General features: G+C 41.1%; 3 protein-coding genes across 3 annotated transcripts; 2 read left to right on the forward strand and 1 right to left on the reverse strand.

Moving 5' to 3' along the window:
* Window positions 1-69: 69 nt before the first annotated feature.
* LOC306695949 (putative ATP-dependent RNA helicase DDX5) lies at window positions 70-7666 on the reverse strand. The gene is made up of 13 exons (XM_079159392.1): window positions 7421-7666; window positions 6320-6485; window positions 5913-6009; window positions 5568-5701; window positions 5261-5326; window positions 4996-5137; window positions 4528-4688; window positions 4233-4405; window positions 4001-4111; window positions 3813-3874; window positions 3569-3628; window positions 1440-1676; window positions 70-1354 (listed from the first exon to the last, which is right to left on the reverse strand). The coding sequence occupies exons 1-13, from the start codon at window positions 7459-7461 to the stop codon at window positions 843-845; spliced, it is 1962 nt and encodes a 653-aa protein (XP_079015518.1). The 5' UTR covers window positions 7462-7666; the 3' UTR covers window positions 70-842.
* A 232-nt stretch (window positions 7667-7898) lies between these two features.
* On the forward strand, window positions 7899-11920 carry ntan1 (N-terminal asparagine amidase). Its single transcript, XM_079159393.1, has 10 exons — window positions 7899-8096; window positions 8736-8838; window positions 9088-9153; window positions 9269-9377; window positions 9469-9542; window positions 9644-9697; window positions 9787-9840; window positions 9943-10040; window positions 10263-10376; window positions 10565-11920. The coding sequence occupies exons 1-10, from the start codon at window positions 8016-8018 to the stop codon at window positions 10727-10729; spliced, it is 918 nt and encodes a 305-aa protein (XP_079015519.1). The 5' UTR covers window positions 7899-8015; the 3' UTR covers window positions 10730-11920.
* A 417-nt stretch (window positions 11921-12337) lies between these two features.
* LOC306696632 (mpv17-like protein) lies at window positions 12338-16681 on the forward strand. Its single transcript, XM_079160292.1, has 4 exons — window positions 12338-12918; window positions 13878-13948; window positions 14298-14327; window positions 14779-16681. Exons 1-4 carry the CDS (start codon window positions 12615-12617, stop codon window positions 15001-15003), a joined length of 630 nt encoding a protein of 209 aa, XP_079016418.1. The 5' UTR covers window positions 12338-12614; the 3' UTR covers window positions 15004-16681.
* The last annotated feature ends 432 nt before the right edge of the window (window positions 16682-17113 follow it).

Genomic DNA, 17113 nt, shown 5'->3' on the forward strand with positions numbered 1-17113 from the left:
AGGCAAATAAAGTCATTTGTATGGCAAATGTAGCTGATGTATAAATAATTTGACCAATAACTTTCAAAGTAGAAAATAGGTTTGATTCTTTATTTATGAAGAAAGAAAATAGATGAATGAAAGACAAAACTAAGCAAAGAAACAAACTGCAATCTAGTCCACAATCCATCAGAAAATAGGTCTGCATTAGCTGATCTGCTTATTAAATCCATATGGGAGTTAACAACAGTTACAAGTACATAGAAACAACGTTTGTCTCGCTTAAAGAACAAGGAAATAGAGAAAATGTATCTATAAGCTCATGACGGAACAAAAAATAATTGTGATTGCATGTTATCAAAACTATGGAATAAGATTCACAAACCAATGCAACAATTATAATATGATGACAGTCAAAACCTTAAACAAAAAGGGTAAAAAATGTCTAGCTTTAATAAAAGCAGAGAGCGAGACTCGGGACTGGGACGGTATATACTAGAAATCAAACATTCCCATAACCAGCACTTTCCACCACCTAACACCGAGGCTAGTTTTCATTGTAGGCAAGCCCTGATACAGCTGATGGACGACGCAGCTTTAAACTGGAGAGGGACAAAAAAAAAAAAAAGGAAACTTGTTCCATGGTACACGGTTGAGTTAAGGTTGGAAAAAAAGAAAGGTGAAAGTTTTAAGTTTAGTTGTATCAAAAGAGTATTACACAATTGAAAGATATAAACCCTTAACTCCAAAGCTACACGCTTTTTCAAATCGCTACCTCCTGGAGATGGAAAGAGTAAAAACTCAAATTACTCTTCGAACACACCAAGTAGCTCAAATTAACTCAGTGCTTCCTGCTCGTAATTCTACTTCCTGGGAGGTGGAGGGCCCGGAGGGGGTGGAGAACCAAAAGGGTACGCCGGTTGCCCCATGAAGCCCATGAGCGTTTGCTGTTGTTGGGCAAACGGCTGAGTCATCAGAGGCGGGAACCCCCCTGATAATGAAGGAGGATGAGAAGGAGGAGGCTGGCCAAACTGACTCTGCGGCTGGCTGGACTTCTCCTGACCTCCACTGGACTGGCCTCCGTTGCGGGAGTTGTAACCCCCGCTGCCACTGTAACTCTGGTACTGATCTGAGGCTGAGCTGTGGCTATTCCCGTGATCCCGGCCTCTGCCCCTGTAAGAGGAAGTGGAGCGGTCTCCATCACGGTTGTTGCGGCCGCTGAAGCTACTGTGGCTGTCTTTGCTGCCGCCGCCGCTGCTACCGCCACCGCCACCACCACCACCGGCGTGCATGCGGCGATCACATCCCCCCTGGTACATGTTGTTATTGTTGTTAGAGTAGTTGGAGCTGCTGCCACGGTAGCGCATTCTGCCACCTGTAACAAACAACAAACGTAATGTCAGTATTATTATGCCTCATTTTACGGTATGACTGACTGGGATGTACCAAGTTGTTCTTACCGCCTCCTCCTCCACCACGCCCCGACTCCACGAACTGAAGCAGTTTAGGGTTGATGGCCTGCCGTGCCTCCGCCAGCACCCGGACCAGGTCTCGGGCCTGCCGCAAGTTCCCCGGGGTGAAGAAGGTGTAGGCGGTCCCCTTGTTGGAACTGCGGGCCGTACGTCCAATACGGTGGACATAGTCCTCAGAGGAGTTGGGATAGTCATAGTTGATGACGAACTTGATATCTTCCACATCTTTCAGATAAAGAGCAATTGGTTTGACAGCATGGAGGAAAGGGAAAAGATATGATGATGTCACGGGGGGGGGGAAGCTTCTGGACAAAACATTTATCATTTTACCAATAAACGAGCTGATGGTTTGTTTGTAAAAATATATATATACATGTATATATTGTGAACAAATAATATAAACAAAAAGAGTAACTTACCTGCTTTATCACCAAGAAAAAAAAATCGAAATATTATTTCAGTTAACCACCAATATAACTAATTTGAATCCTACATACAGTTAAATCTGAAGTTGACTTCAGGTTTTTGACAGCAAGCTGTACAGAAGTGATGTTAACGCTTCACATCAGTGTGAGTACTGGTCAAAATGTGTGACAATTGGAGGCTGTTTCGTATTACATAAGACGTGGGGCTTTGACAGCACCTTTTCCCCTCCATCATGACAGCGGGAGGTCATTTCACCAAGCGAGACCTACTGAATAACAGAATGACGATGTGCCGGGATTAAAACTCTGCTCTTTTTTTGACTACAATGCGAGCACGATGGAAGTACCTGAATGTATGGTGAGCTCATGGAGGAGTTAAGAGAAAGGGGCGGTGAGGTACTTACCCCCGTCATGTCGTTTTTACAAAGGTAGTGAATTCCCCCCTGATCAGTCCTGGTTTATAGTGAGGGGCTGAGGGGGAGGGAGACAGGATTCATCCCTCACCAGCAAGGTCAGACGGGAGCAGAACCGTTAAACACACGCAACTGCATGGCAGGACCCTCCTCAGACCCTGGCCAGGACTGGATCCAGACGAGCCCGTCTAACTCTCTCTCCCCCCTGTCTGTCTGCTTTTTGGCACGGACCGTTGGGCAGACATACAGGAACCTCAGGCTTCTCCCAAGGCAGGCTCGTTGGATTTAAAACTCTGACAATACTGGGCAGGGGGATCTTAGTTACCCAAGAGGAATAAGAGGGCTTTAATCCCTCTAAAACTAGCCGAGCTTCTACTTTAGCGTGACTGACGGGGAAGGGACAGCAGCGCAGACTGTTACAGCTGCCGTGTGCTGCCAAACCCTGGGAGGAGAAGAGGGGGAAAAAAGAACAAGGATACGGTCATAGGGATCTTAGCAAGTCAAAGTCACTTTACTCATCCCCCCTTCTCACATTTATCCTGCCAACAAATTAGATCGCCATCACAGCCTTCCTGACAATTCAGCTGACACTAGCCTCCTCAAATGAATCCGCAAAACGAAACAATGTATATCATTTTGCAGAATTATATCAGTGAAGAAAAGATTCACTATACAATACAATTTATGATTGAATATGTGGAAGAACGGGTCATATGAGCAGCATCTTCTTTAAATTTGTGCTGCCACTATAAAGGAGAAGAAAAGGTGTGCAGTAGCATGTGGCTCACACGGTGCTCCTCTCAGGCAGCGTGCCAAAGAGGAAGCTTTGTAAGTAACAAGACACAGACTATAAACCCAGCAGGCCTGCAGCCTCCACACTAGGCTTACGTTAAACTGTCATAATAGTGAGGGAGATACCACAAAATTCCTAGTGTGATACCCGTTATAAAAAAACAAACTGTCAGAATATCAACCAGACAATGGTCAAAGGCAGATAATTATACATTTAATCTTAATGAGAAATGCATTTTGTTTTTACCCCATTTCATTGGCAGACTTTGCCAGATATAGCTTGTCTCATCTGTAGCATACTTACCCATCGGTCAAATAGTCAGATTAACTCTGGTGAGTGTTACTCCATAAGTGTGAAATACACTTATTATTATTATTTATAGGGAAAAAAATATATATAATTCACAGAAACATGCTGAAAGAATGAGCAAACGGACAATCATGTGAGAGATTCTGCAGCTTTAACTGTATGTGTGAGCAGACATACCCAGACCACGAGAGGCCACATCGGTAGCAATCAGTATCGGAGCTTTACCGCTCCGGAATTCTGTAGGACGAAATAAAACATTAGAAGGAACTAGACGAGGAAGTCCTCTCCACTCACTCAACGCAGGAGACAGTAAATGACAAACGTGAACACTAGTGCCTTCACCGTTTGATGAGCAGTCGTTGTGAAATGATATATAAACAAAAGGAGGGAGGCAGTATTACTGTGTTGCAGTTATTCTTACCAACAAGTACCCAGTCTCTCTCTGGCTGGCTCTTGTCTCCATGGATACACATGGCCGGCCATCTGGACAAAGAAACAAACACAATGAAGATTAGCGATGACTCTGAATAGCTTCTGTCTATCAAATATTGATGATGATTCATCCCAGTGCTAAAGTCATCAAGTTGTGTCATAGCAGTCATTTCTCACCCTTGCCTCCTCATCCTCCTGGTAAGCTCATCACAACGCTTCTTCGTCTCCACAAAGATGATGGTCTTGTTCTCTTTCTCGGCCATTATCTCCTCCATCAGCTGGAACAGTCTGTAGACGGGCACAAACAATCACAGCACATCAGCGGCACTCAGTTTCATCTGTGTTATAGCAGCTAATGAGATACTCATGACATAACGTAATTTAAAAGGTCAGATGTCTCGTCACTTACTTCTGGTCCTTTTCACTGTCCATGCAGACGTCAACTATCTGCAGGATGTTGTGGTTGGCACTGAGCTCCAGAGCGCCAATGTTAATCTGGACGTGGTCCTTCAGGAAGTCCTCTGCAAGCTGCCGGACATCCTTCGGCCAGGTTGCGCTCCACATCAGAGTCTGTCTATCAGGCTGAGAGATAGAGACAGAGACAGAGACAGAGACAGAGAGAGTGCAACCGATTTAACTTAAAATACTTTTATATTAATAAGTCACGGTGATCATTGTAACTCCGCAGTCTGAACTGAGCTTACCCTGATCTGTTCAACTATCTTGCGTATCTGTGGCTCAAAGCCCATGTCCAGCATGCGGTCAGCCTCGTCCAGCACGAGGTAGGTGCAGCGCCGCAGGTTCGTTTTCCCACTCTCCAGGAAGTCAATGAGGCGACCAGGTGTGGCGATGCATATCTCAACACCTATAGTCATACAAAATAAAATAAAAACAACACATATTATTATTATTAGATACTCAAGCAGACCATTTCACTTATAGTTCAACCCTTTCTGTTTAAGCAGTCCAACAATTACCGTCTATGGCCACACCTCACAGGGAAATGCTGTGTGAGCTACAAGATACAGCTCTGTGTTTGTTCATGAATTAAATATGTGGTTCAACTTTATCAAGCTTGGAAAGTACTCGTAAATACACAAGTACGTATATGTTGAAGATGATTTTTGAATTATTTTGAATCATCTATCGTGCCCGTCTACAACCATACCCACCTCTCTCGAGGTCTCGAATCTGAGGTCCTTTGGGTGCTCCGCCATAGACGCAAGTGCTTTTGATACGGGAAGCCCTGCCGTACTCAAATGCGACCTGTTGAACCTGTTGCGCCAGCTCTCTGGTTGGGGCCAACACCAGACACTATGAAGAGAGTTCAAAGAGGATTGAGGAAGGTTTCACAGGCTGATTGTACACCCACACTGTATGCTTTAGACAAACCACTATCTGACTTAACACAAATGTAATTTGCACTCTTGCACTCACAATTGGGCCATCTCCCCTCTCCAGGTAAGGCTGGTGGTTGATGTGTACAATAGAAGGAAGAAGATACTGCAGGGAAATTAAAATAAACACAAACGACAAGTAAATACTTGGATACAAGGAAATCAGGCAAACCAATTCATCCTTTCTCCTAGGAATCCTTTCTGAAAACACATATATTTTTAGACTGAATTAAACATTGGGCCTCATGCAACAACCACTCGTGCAACCAGGAATACCAGAACTACACGAATAAGCTTTTTATAACTAGATGTCGTCATCATGCAGGATGATGGCCAGGTAGCCTTACAGCCAGTGTCTTTCCGGAGCCCGTCTGTGCGATCCCCACCATGTCCCTGCCACTCAGGGCCACAGGGAAGCCCTGAGACTGGATTGCTGTTGGCTCCTTGAAGTTCAGATGTATCAGCACATCCATCACATGTTCTGCCAGAAGAAAGACAGTTACACTCTGGACTCTTTCTTTGGTTTCTATCCTTCAGACTTTCCATCCAAAGCACAATCCCTAACACTATCAGTCGATATGTTCTTCTTGTAAACATACCACGAGTCCTTGTTAGACACATTTTATTAACACTGCAACAGGTCATTTAGACCGTACACACATTATAGTTTGAGTATTGTAAGGTTTACTCACGAGGAAACTGCGCCTGGTGAAAAGCAGGGATCGCCTTTGGACAGCCAGTGCCTCTGATGGTGATCTCCTTCTTTCTGCGAAATTCTTCCGTTTCATGCTAGATATAACAGAGAAAGAGGAAACAGACGTTCGGACATGGTGTGAAACTACTCTGAATCAGTAAAGAAATATGATTATGAGGAGAGATTATATTAGGTACAACTGTACGTCATCAATAAAGAGGTTTAAACGTGTTATTGTTTGTTGCTTGGTGTATAGATATTGTCTGCGATTACCACATATATGACAATGGCCATAGAACTCATTTTAAATGACAGGCATTGAAATATGCTTAACTCTGTCACTTTCCATGTACGTTTTATGATTCATTAATGTTTGTGCATGTGAGTGTAAACATAACGATTTACCTGACTCATGTGTTGGACCTCCGGGTGTTCAGAATAGAAGTTCTTCTCAAATTTCGGAAGCTCGTCTAGGTTCCACTTCTTCTTGCGGAGACGCTCACCTGGATTCCCAAACTTCATAGGTGGGGGTCCATTGCGACCCCCACTGTTCATGCCCCCAAACCGTGGCCTGAAATAGAGAGAAAGAGAGAGATAAGAGCACCAGGTAATGAGCAAGGCATTGCCTCCAGAAATGTGCTCTATAGTTGATATGGTTGCTTACATCATGCCAATAACTAACTGTCAACAGGGTTTGTGTCAACACTGCATTTACTATGGTCACCAAAGAGATCATGTAGTGATAATTTCTATCTGTATTTTAGCTTCACTCTATGTGCAGATTTATTATTCACATGAAGTCCTGACCTGAGTGGTAATTCTGTATTTAACTAAATCCACAAGCAGACTTTAAGTATATATATATATATATATATATATATATATATATATATATATATATATATATATATATATATATATATTTGTATCTATATGTGCAATTATGCGTTAAGGTTGTGTACTGCACACATATGCTTAGACCTACTAATTTGCATTTGTAAATTATAATGTCCTGTGTATAAATTCAAATGTCCAGATTAGGTACATAAACGTCCCACAAATTGTAGAACCAATTTAGTGTGATGATTTTTAGCGCGATGATTTTTAGCGCGTGTTTTAGGTGATAGCAATATTATTAAAGTCCGGAGGGTTCACCATACACATATAATAGATAATTATGGTTAATGTGGAAAAAAACAAACAAACAAGTAAACGTTCGTGCTCCAGCCAACAGACTATGATGTAAACACGACCTTTACCCGCACAGTGCAGTGTTTACAGTGGAAATGACTACACACTGGAGAGAGGCCTTGAGGAGGTTTGCGCCTCACTACTTCAGTGCTGCATTGTTCGAAAGGATACTTTCATGGCTTCGGGTCAAACTGCCTGTGCCGTCTCGACATTATGCAACGAATGCTGTGGTATATATATCTCTCTCTCTATATATATATATATATATTATATGTGTGTTTTATTTCCATATATGAACAACAAACTTAACGTTACCTATCACGTCCACGGTCGCCATAGGAGGAACCCCCTCTCATGTTGACGAAAACAAGTAAATCCTCTCCGCGATATTTGTAACGTAGCGTTTAAGTTTTAACGTTTTCCACCGGTTTGTTTGCGTTGTGCGCTGGTAGAAAAATGTACTTACGCTCGCAAAACTTGTCTATTAGCCGAGAACTACGCAGAAATACGGAATGTGGTAAACACTATTTGTATGCGTCACACGTAACGTTGGCTAAACTAACCCCACCTCCCGCCGTCTCTCCCCTCTTTAGCGACGTAAATTCAACTAGTAATTCTACGTAGCTTCGGTTCGATAGTACGGACACTGCGTACAAATGTTCCCTAAGTAATCTACGTGAATATGATTCTTGTACGCATGCGTGCTTTTTAACAGTTGGCGCTGTGTCATAAACTGCGAGTCTGGAACCGTAGAAGAAGAATGCCTTCAGGAAGTTCCCTCCCATTATTTGGTTTTTCAGTTACTGCGTTATGTGTGGTTTTAAAATGAGATATTAAGCCATCAAATATGAAGTTAAGGTCTTTATAATTGCATGATCAGCCAGCTGATATTAAAGTGGACCTTAAGAAAATGCCTTTGCTAATTCAAAATAGAGGACTTGACCGCATAAGCTCGACAGCGGAACTGTTCGACAAATATCCACATTTACAGGTTTGTTTCATGAAAGTGTGGCTAAATGTAGTTTACTTAGATACTGTTAGCAGTAAGTAACGGTTCATCGTTTAGTGACAGAGTGGCTGTTAATGATAAAGCGAAATAGTTATTAGATTTATGAACGGGATTTGGGTGTGACATGTGGTGGCAGTATTTATAGTCAGTCGGGGATAATACAACAAACTATCATTGTTTTGGTTGCATCTAAAGAAGTGTAGCGAATTGTAAATTACCGTGTGTGTGTCCTAACAAATTAAGAACTTCTAAATAAGACATAACATAGGAATACAAAACACCCGATGGCTGACTTAAATTGACAATATTTTAAACTTCTGTCTGGTCTTTATTGAGAATTATTTTAACGTAACGTTAACTTAAAGAGGGGGCGTTTATTGTTTTTAAACGTCTAACATGTCAGTGAGGTGTTTCTTTCATCTGTTGAAAGATAACGCTACATTTTCCTTTTCTGTGGCAAATATCTAACTAAATTCTGTTGTCAAATAATACTAAGAGCAATAAAATCCCAAAGATGAAGGTTTACAGTCTGTATTAATACCACTAATGAATATTATAGCCTCATGGTGTTTTTGTTTATTTTTTTAAGTAATGCATTTCATTTTTACTCTTGTGTCACAGGAAAACGCAAGAACATTTAGCTCCAAGCCTCTTGTTGATGTCGACCCAAAGTGCCTCTTGTATGTCCAACAAAGAGAGTTTGCTGCAACAACACCAGCAGACGGTAAGTAGAGCCTCATGATGGGAACACATCATCTGAATATCAGCCCTTTGTGTTGCTCAGCTCACACACAGAGGTTCTTGTGACAAGTCCCTTATTATTTAGGAGAGTAGTCTTTAATGCAGTAAGTTCAGCCACAATATATGTTTTGACTCTGTCTTGATTGGACCGTGAGTGTCTAACTCCTAGATCGTACTCTAGGTTAACCATTCTGGATCATAATGATAACCTGCCTTTTGTTGTACCTCTCAGACTGTGTTTCAGTCATTGGATCTGGTGATGCCACCACCTGCCATCTGGTTGTGCTGCGACACACCGGTAACATTCCTTTCATTAGGTTCATATTGTGTGCCTTATTCTAGCCTGTGTGTGTGTGTGTGTATATGGTTATGAATGACATTTCTAATGTCTGCCATGTTTTATTATTTCTTAGGAAGTGGAGCCGTTTGCCTTGCTCACTGTGATGGTTCCAGCACCTGGTCTGAAGTCCCGCTGCTTGTGAAAGCGGTGACGTCCCTGAGTAACTTCAGTAAGGAGGGCAGGTAGGAATCGCACAAATAAACACGCATAATAGAAGTGCACATCCTGTTCGGAGGATCTTTATTTCCTTTTACTTTGCTTATCATCATGCAGACTTGAGCTCCATCTTGCCGGGGGATTTAACGATGAGTCAAAAACATCCCATAAACTCAGCCTTAACACACTGGGTATAGTCTTTCAAATTGCCTTGTGTCTTATTCTAATGTTGTGCTGGCAGCAGTTAAGCTTTTTAACATGTGAAAATACTCTTTTTTTTTTTACTTTACAGCAGCGTTCCAGAAAATAAAAGAGGATATTCATCTGGAAACATGTTGCATCACAGGTAACTTTGATACTTATTTACGATTGTTTACAAGTATTCTACCAGTTACGCCTTCCTCCGGTTTACCCTTCTGTTCTCTGTGTTTGTAGAAATGAATGACGTTGTTGTTGATGGAACTCACCGGCCTGTAGTGTATGGAATAGGTAAGTGATGAATATGCTACAAAGTGAGAGCAATGCTTTCATGGCATGTGTCCTCTAGTATATTGTGTATATATATATATATATATGTCTGTTTCTGCACAGGTGTAAATGTTAAAACGGGGGAAGTGTTCCCTTCGTCATTCAATCATAAAGGACCTGCAGAGGAGCTGCGATCGGCACGGACCTTCACTGGGGGACAGGTACTATATGGACATTTTAGTATGGCACAAAAACATTCATCCAAAAACTCATAGCCACATGTTTAACTATTTTGTATGAGTTTATAATCATAAACAAGAAAAGAATACTGATTTCCCCTATAATTCATTATTTGGTAATTGTTTTATTCAGTAAATTTAAGAGGTCACAATGTCAATGCAAAGATCATTTATACAATTTAAGTTTTTTTCTTCTTCTTGCAGATGGCAGACATATATGACTCAAGTCGAGGGCTTGTTAAAATCGGGCCTTGCAAGTGGTCTTCAAATTTGGATATTGCCTTCTGGTTGTCACAAAATGATGACACAATTTTAAAGGTAAAGGAATGTGGAGGTATTACTCCTATAAAAACAATCTGCCTCATCCTTTGTTATAAGTCCCTATTGTTCATGCTTCATTCAAGCCCTCTTGTTAAGCCTTTGAAACTCCCAAAATGAGTGTGAAGCAGCAGTCCAGCAGTGACATGACACAGCCTTTGACTCTGGTATTTCTCTCCCTTGCCCAGTACCTGTCCACCTCTCCGATGGCTGAGCCGCCACACTTTGTCCAGCACATGAAGACCACCATCCAGTTCCTGTTAGATCACCCCAACTCTGACAGCCTGTTCCCCGGGGGTCAGCCACAGCTCTACCACAGGACTGAGAGGGGGGACTGGGAGAGGGCTGTCTAGTCATAGAGCTCTACTCGTATCTCTCACTGGACCTCTCCGTGGGACCTGACTGTTTTTTGCCTCTCAGCTCAATGGATACACTGTGACCCATCCACCCATTGCCTGTATTTTGTTCATTGTGTCTTAACATGGAGGTAGCCCCTGGCTGGATCATGCTGTATGTATGTTGAATGGCTCTCCAGACTCATCTGGCTGGTCCAGCGGAAAGAGTAGAGAAGGTACAAGTGGTTCTGTTAGTGCCTGTAACAATTCATTGTTCCACTCTTTGGAGATGGTGTCAAGTCTGCAACATATACCATCTGCCGTGTTGCAGTAAGTCAAGGTTAAAGTCCTACTATACTTGACTGCTTTGATTGTCGAAGGATTTATTAACATTTTTGTCTTATGTCCAGTGTAAAAAAATGTACTTTTCCTTTTAAATTTATTTTTTTTTAGCCCCAAAACTATGGTTGCACTTTTCCCAAAGCATATTTTTTTCTATTCACTTCCTAACGTGCATGCATCCATTGTTCAGTGTATAGCAGTACAGTCAAGCAACTTCTAACTTAATTTATTTGCCTTTATATTTTTGTCAGTTAGTGTCGCCAGGAAATCAAACCTGGCCAATCCCAAGCAAGTTTTAACTCTGTTTTTCTGGGAGGTATTGCAATCTAAAACTAAACTTAAGTATGCTATGGAAATGTATGCACAATATGTATTTACTAGGCGAAAAATGTGAAACCATATGAATGATCTAAAGCCTGACCAACTATGGCTGGAACTTGCTGCAACGACAATGAAAAATATGTTTATTTTGGCACTTAGTTTAAAACAGCGAAGATAATACTTATTGCTGCGCTCTGCATTGTTAAAGAGTTGAGCAACGTTTATTTTTCTCTACAAACGCACCTTCCTGATGAAAATTGAATATATTTTACTTCATCATTCCGCTGCATACTTGGCTATGAATGTGTATGTTTTAGAAAAACTGCATGTGTAGATGTGTACAGTAATCTGCAGGGGATGATGTGGATTCTTATCAAACGCAACACAATATGATGTTGCTATGTCTTTTTTTTTTATTTTCAATTGTTGTAATAAGGCCTTTTCATCAGTTGTGTTGTTCAGGAGATTGCAAGGTGCTTAAAGCTCGCAGTGCAACTTGTGAACATACCGTACATGTTGCTAAATAAATGTAAATGGTCAAATCTAGTATGGAATGGTCATGTTTATGTTCAGAGTGAATACATTTTTTTTTTTTTTAGTTCAGCACTTCAGTACGATTTTGCTAGCTACTTCGTCTAATGCAATATCACACAACACATAAACGGCAATAAACAAATAGAAAAATAACTAACGATGGAAATGTCAAATATATGTATGTTATTATGTAATGTATCGACCTACATAGTTTGTCTAGAGGTCCCTTTTCTCCATAACCATCTCTCTTGTGATAGTATTGTATTATACCCAGGTTGAACCACCATGGCTGCTTATTAAGGTTTTCAGTTTCACTCCGCCCTTCAACCGTGTAGCCAACCGTGTTTTATTTTTACGTAAAAGGGGGCGTGGTAATTTTACGCAAAACCGACCCACAAGAGCAAACTGTCAGGTCCAGTGCCGGGTATCGGATCGGATGGTGGGTGACAAGCACGTAACCTATGTGAGATTTACTTTACTCACTACACTCTACGAGGAATATAAACACTCTGCCGTGGATGAGCCTCATGAGCCTTTTCCATCGAAACCCGGACTGGAATATATAGTGTGTGTGTTATTCCACGGAGATATTCACACAGAGATGACGTCGGTGCAATGTGTCACATTTAGCTAACATTATTCTGAGCACGTTACATTTCACTAACACCCACGTTTCTCTCGACTGCGCGACAGTCAGTGTAACATAATGCGACAGGCGTTTTTGAGACACGTCCGTCGGTTTCCGTGGGTCACCAACGTCACGCTGTACGGCTGTCTGTTCGCCGGGGGGGACTGCGTCCACCAGTGGTTCTCGCGCAGGGAGGACATGGACTGGAGACACACGCGGAACGTGGCCGTGGTCGCGTTCACTTTCCATGGTAACTTCAACTTCTTCTGGATGCGCTTCCTGGAGCGCAGGTTTCCCGGGAATTCCATCAGAATGGTGATGAGGAAGCTGCTCCTGGACCAGACCACAGCGGCACCGCTGGCCACCAGCGTCTTCTACACAGGTCATTTGGGGGCAGTGGGACGGCAGGGACGGGACAGCTGGGACGGGACACCACGGCCGGGCAGTTAATGGTTAACTTCAAAACAGATCTTATAGCTGTCAATGGTTAACTTCAAAACAGATAGCTGTCAATTTGTAACCTGACCCCGAATCCTCTCAGTGCTGTAACGACCAGTAGTTCACTGTCTTGTGAAACATACCCTGAGCAGAGGTTACATGTAAGTCATCCCTGAGCAGATAATAGATTTCATATTATACATTTGGTGGAGTTAAGAATGGGAGGATATGAGCCATCCATCACCAGGATTAATGTTACACATGCATAATAAATGCAGAGAATTTACAATACAGTTGAATGCTCCCTTTACAATTCATATTACATTAGACAAGTAGTAGTACTAAGTGTGGGCTTTCATTCAAATAGCCCAAAAATACAAACAAGTATATGCCTATCAATCATTATTTTGCACAATTAAAAAGAATACACAAATATAACAGCGATAAATAATGTCACAGTTCAGGAAGAGGCAGGAAGCCCACTGGGCTTATTTGAAGCCTCCACCTATAATTTCACAGTATTATAGAGAACACAAAATGAATATACATAAGATATGACTATGTAATATTACACAGTCGCCAAAAAGCAAAGCGGAAAACCGGAACAGCAAACTACATAAAAAAAAAATACAAATCTCATAATGCTAACGCTTAATCAATACAGTGTTCACGCTGTCGTACTGATATTGTTTTACAAGAGAATGTGTTGCAATATGTGTCCCAGTGTATCAATAACACTGCTTGAGAAGACACGATGTGACACATTGCCTTGGTGATTATTTATCCGACTGCTATGAGACACACATACTGTGTTTATATACTCCCCTTACACTGTCTTTAAACCTTCCATTTTCCAGTCACAGAATCACAGAATGAACGGTCATTTGTCTGGTTTTCACCCAGGTGTCAGCTTCTTGGAGGGCAAAGAGGACATCTTTGAAGACTGGAGAGAGAAATTCCTAAATACGTATAAGGTGAGTTGGAGGCGAGACAGGCTGTCACAGTGTGTTTGTCCTGCTAGCAGCACCTTCAAGCATTGACATGTTGTGACAGTTAACTTGTGCCTAAATCCAAACAGAGGAGACGCTGTAGTGTGCACTCTGTGTGCACATATCCGAAACCAATGCTCGATGTATTTGGAAGACTCTGTATGCAGACAGTGGATTTATAATGTATTATTTGGTTTTGGGAGATCTCTACTGATAGCTCTCCTGGTGTCACTAAAGTTGAAGGTTTATGTTTTTGTCATTGTAGATGTCAGCTGTGTGAGTAAAGGTTTTTGTAAGTGTTTCATTTTATTTATATGCTTGTCTCTCTTTTCAGACGGGGCTTATGTTCTGGCCATTTATGCAGGTAAATATTAACATCGTCGTTGACCCGTGTAAATAATACATAGTGAAGACAATCTATGCTCAAAGGTCCTCTTGCTAATGATTCTTAACTCTGAAGCACATCTCACAACGTATTGATAAACCTGATTTGTGGCTCAGTAAGTTTCACCATTAAAATCTTAAATTTGCTTTATCTTCCATTAATTTGCTACAGCTGCTATATGTGATAATGTGATACGTTTTGAAAGACAAACCTGCGAATCAAAACTTGAAGACCTATTCCGGACATCATAATAAAACAAAACTCTGCTTAATACTGCAGTTTAAATTAGAGAATAGAGTTTCTGTATGACATCTAACAACAGAATCTACTACACAATAAAAAAAGATCTGAATTGTGTTTCGATATGTGAACATGTGATATACCGGTGCGATGACATAGATACACGGTAATCTTTATCTGCCTCCCTCAGTTTGTGAACTTTGCCTTGGTGCCTCTGTACGTGCGGACCACCTTCACCGGCTGCTGTGCCTTCGTCTGGGCCACCTTCCTTTGCTTCTCACGCCAGAGCGGCGACGGCACGGCCAAGGCTGCTCTGGCGTGGATGTTCCCTCCTAAAGAGGATGAAGCAGAAGCCAATGACAACAAAGATGCTTCCAAAGAGGGAGCAGTGGCATCTAAACCTACTCAGAACTGAAGTATGTGGAATCAGTGGTGTTGCAATGGAGGCGGACAAAACACAAAGAGGTAAAGCAGCAGGTTCAGTGGATGTCAGTCCTGTTTGTGGTTGATGTTTCACAATCTCTGCCAGGGTTTGAGTTTAAAGTCTCTCTGGGGTTAAACTAAAAATGGGACCCACATGACGCTCTAAGGTGCTTTGGGAAACAGGGTCCAGCAAATGGAATGTATATACAGTAAATTATTCAATACGTATACAGCACATCACCTCCGTGGGAAATAGTCAGTCCTATACTTTCCCATCCCACAGACAAACATCACCATGCCATATTTATCTTCAGGCTTTCTGTTTTTATACATGCAGTCTTGTGTTTTCACATTTTAAACAAGAGAGTTGAGAGACAATGATATTCAATTGATTCATGAGGCCTTCTATATCTGGGAAGGAAGCTGTGATCATGGGAGTGTGTAAGGTTAATGTTCCACATGCTCCTGCTTTTCCTCTAGAAACAGGAATAAAAACGGCATTGTGGAGTGGCAGCTAATCTAATTTATTGGCTTAGACTTTTAATTTCATGAAGTTGGGCACATTTCTAAACATTTAAATATCAGTCTCTCTTAATTAGCACAAGCGGTAAGACAGAGTGCCCCATCTCTGAGGACTTTCTGATTTGGTTCCAGTTTACACTTTGGTACAAGAGGTGCTAAATACACATGCACACAACAACCCTTTACATATATAAAGAATAAACTTAAAAACACTAGAACAGATATGAAAGTACATGACTGATTCCCACATGTTCAACCATTGTCCCTTTACTAAGTGTTGTGGCAATGAGTTACTACTGAGGATTACTGAGTTTATTTTCTCTCAGACATCCATTTACTTGAATGTGGAAATGCTGCCTGCCTGTTGTCATACTTTATGTTAATGCGATACTGTAGAATGCTCTCTGTTATATCTCTTTGCGTAATTTCCTAATTTTTCAATACTCTTTGCTATTTCATCTATTTTTCAATTTGACCTCTTAGGGAAAATGTTACTTAGGTTTCATCGCCTGCAGTGATTCCTGAAAACTGGGTTGCAATGAGACGTCAGACGCCTCCGCCAAGCAGTTTTCTATGGAGGTCATTTTTATAAATAGCTCAGTACAAGAGCTGACTGTTGTTTCTATACATAGAGTTTAAAAGGTTTATCTCTTCTGTCTCAGGCAGATATTCATTCACTTGTGTTTATGTATTACTGACATTCCTGGTGTCACAGAGAGAGATGTGTCTACTTTCCCCCTCTGATGCATTTTAATCCAGTTGGCAGTTATTTATTTTGAAGCATATGCAAGAGACGCTGTGTGATTATATTATTTTGTCTGTCTCACATAACTGAATGAATACTGTGAATGACATTAATAATACAACAATAATATTTTAAATTGCATCCTTAATAAGAGTTTTTGTTTCTATTTGTTATGTGTGTGCTACACTGGAACTCAAGGATCAAATCACTGAATATTCCCTTTGTTCAGTCCAGCGACTGAAGACTGGGTAATATTACTAACTAATTTAAAGATGTGCACTTTTACTACATTTCTTTTGTTAGTCTGGATATCACAAAGATTTATCGGTGCTGTTGACTTTAATATATATAAATGATTTCATCACTTTGTTGTAGGGATAAATAATATTTATTGTTAAATAAACTGAAAACATCCCATTGACTCACTGTGTTTTTACTGAGCATACATCTATATAGCCATAAAAAATAAATCAGTTATAACTGAACCCATAATTCTACATTGTACAACAGACCCACAGTAAATACCACATGTACGTCCTCTGTCACTACGCTATCAGAAGTGCATCCTGGGTGTGTTTAGGGTTGTGTTCAGACAGAAATATTACTCATTTATCTGTATTACTTATAGTTTGCAGCTCTGTCTGCATCTCTTTTGGGAATATATTGAGAACAACATGTACTTTGAAAGGCCTGCCTGCTGCTGCATGCTTTTTCACTGCGTTTCCACTCTCTGTTTTATCTCTTCCTGCTTCTACTTAAAAAATGAATAAAGTTGTTTCTAAATTTGTAACAGACGGCTCAAACAGATTCCATGTTGAATCAAATTTTGCCATAT

Source organism: Pholis gunnellus (genome assembly GCF_910591455.1).
Source record: "Pholis gunnellus genome assembly, chromosome: 5".
Classification (NCBI taxonomy): Eukaryota; Metazoa; Chordata; class Actinopteri; order Perciformes; family Pholidae; genus Pholis; species Pholis gunnellus.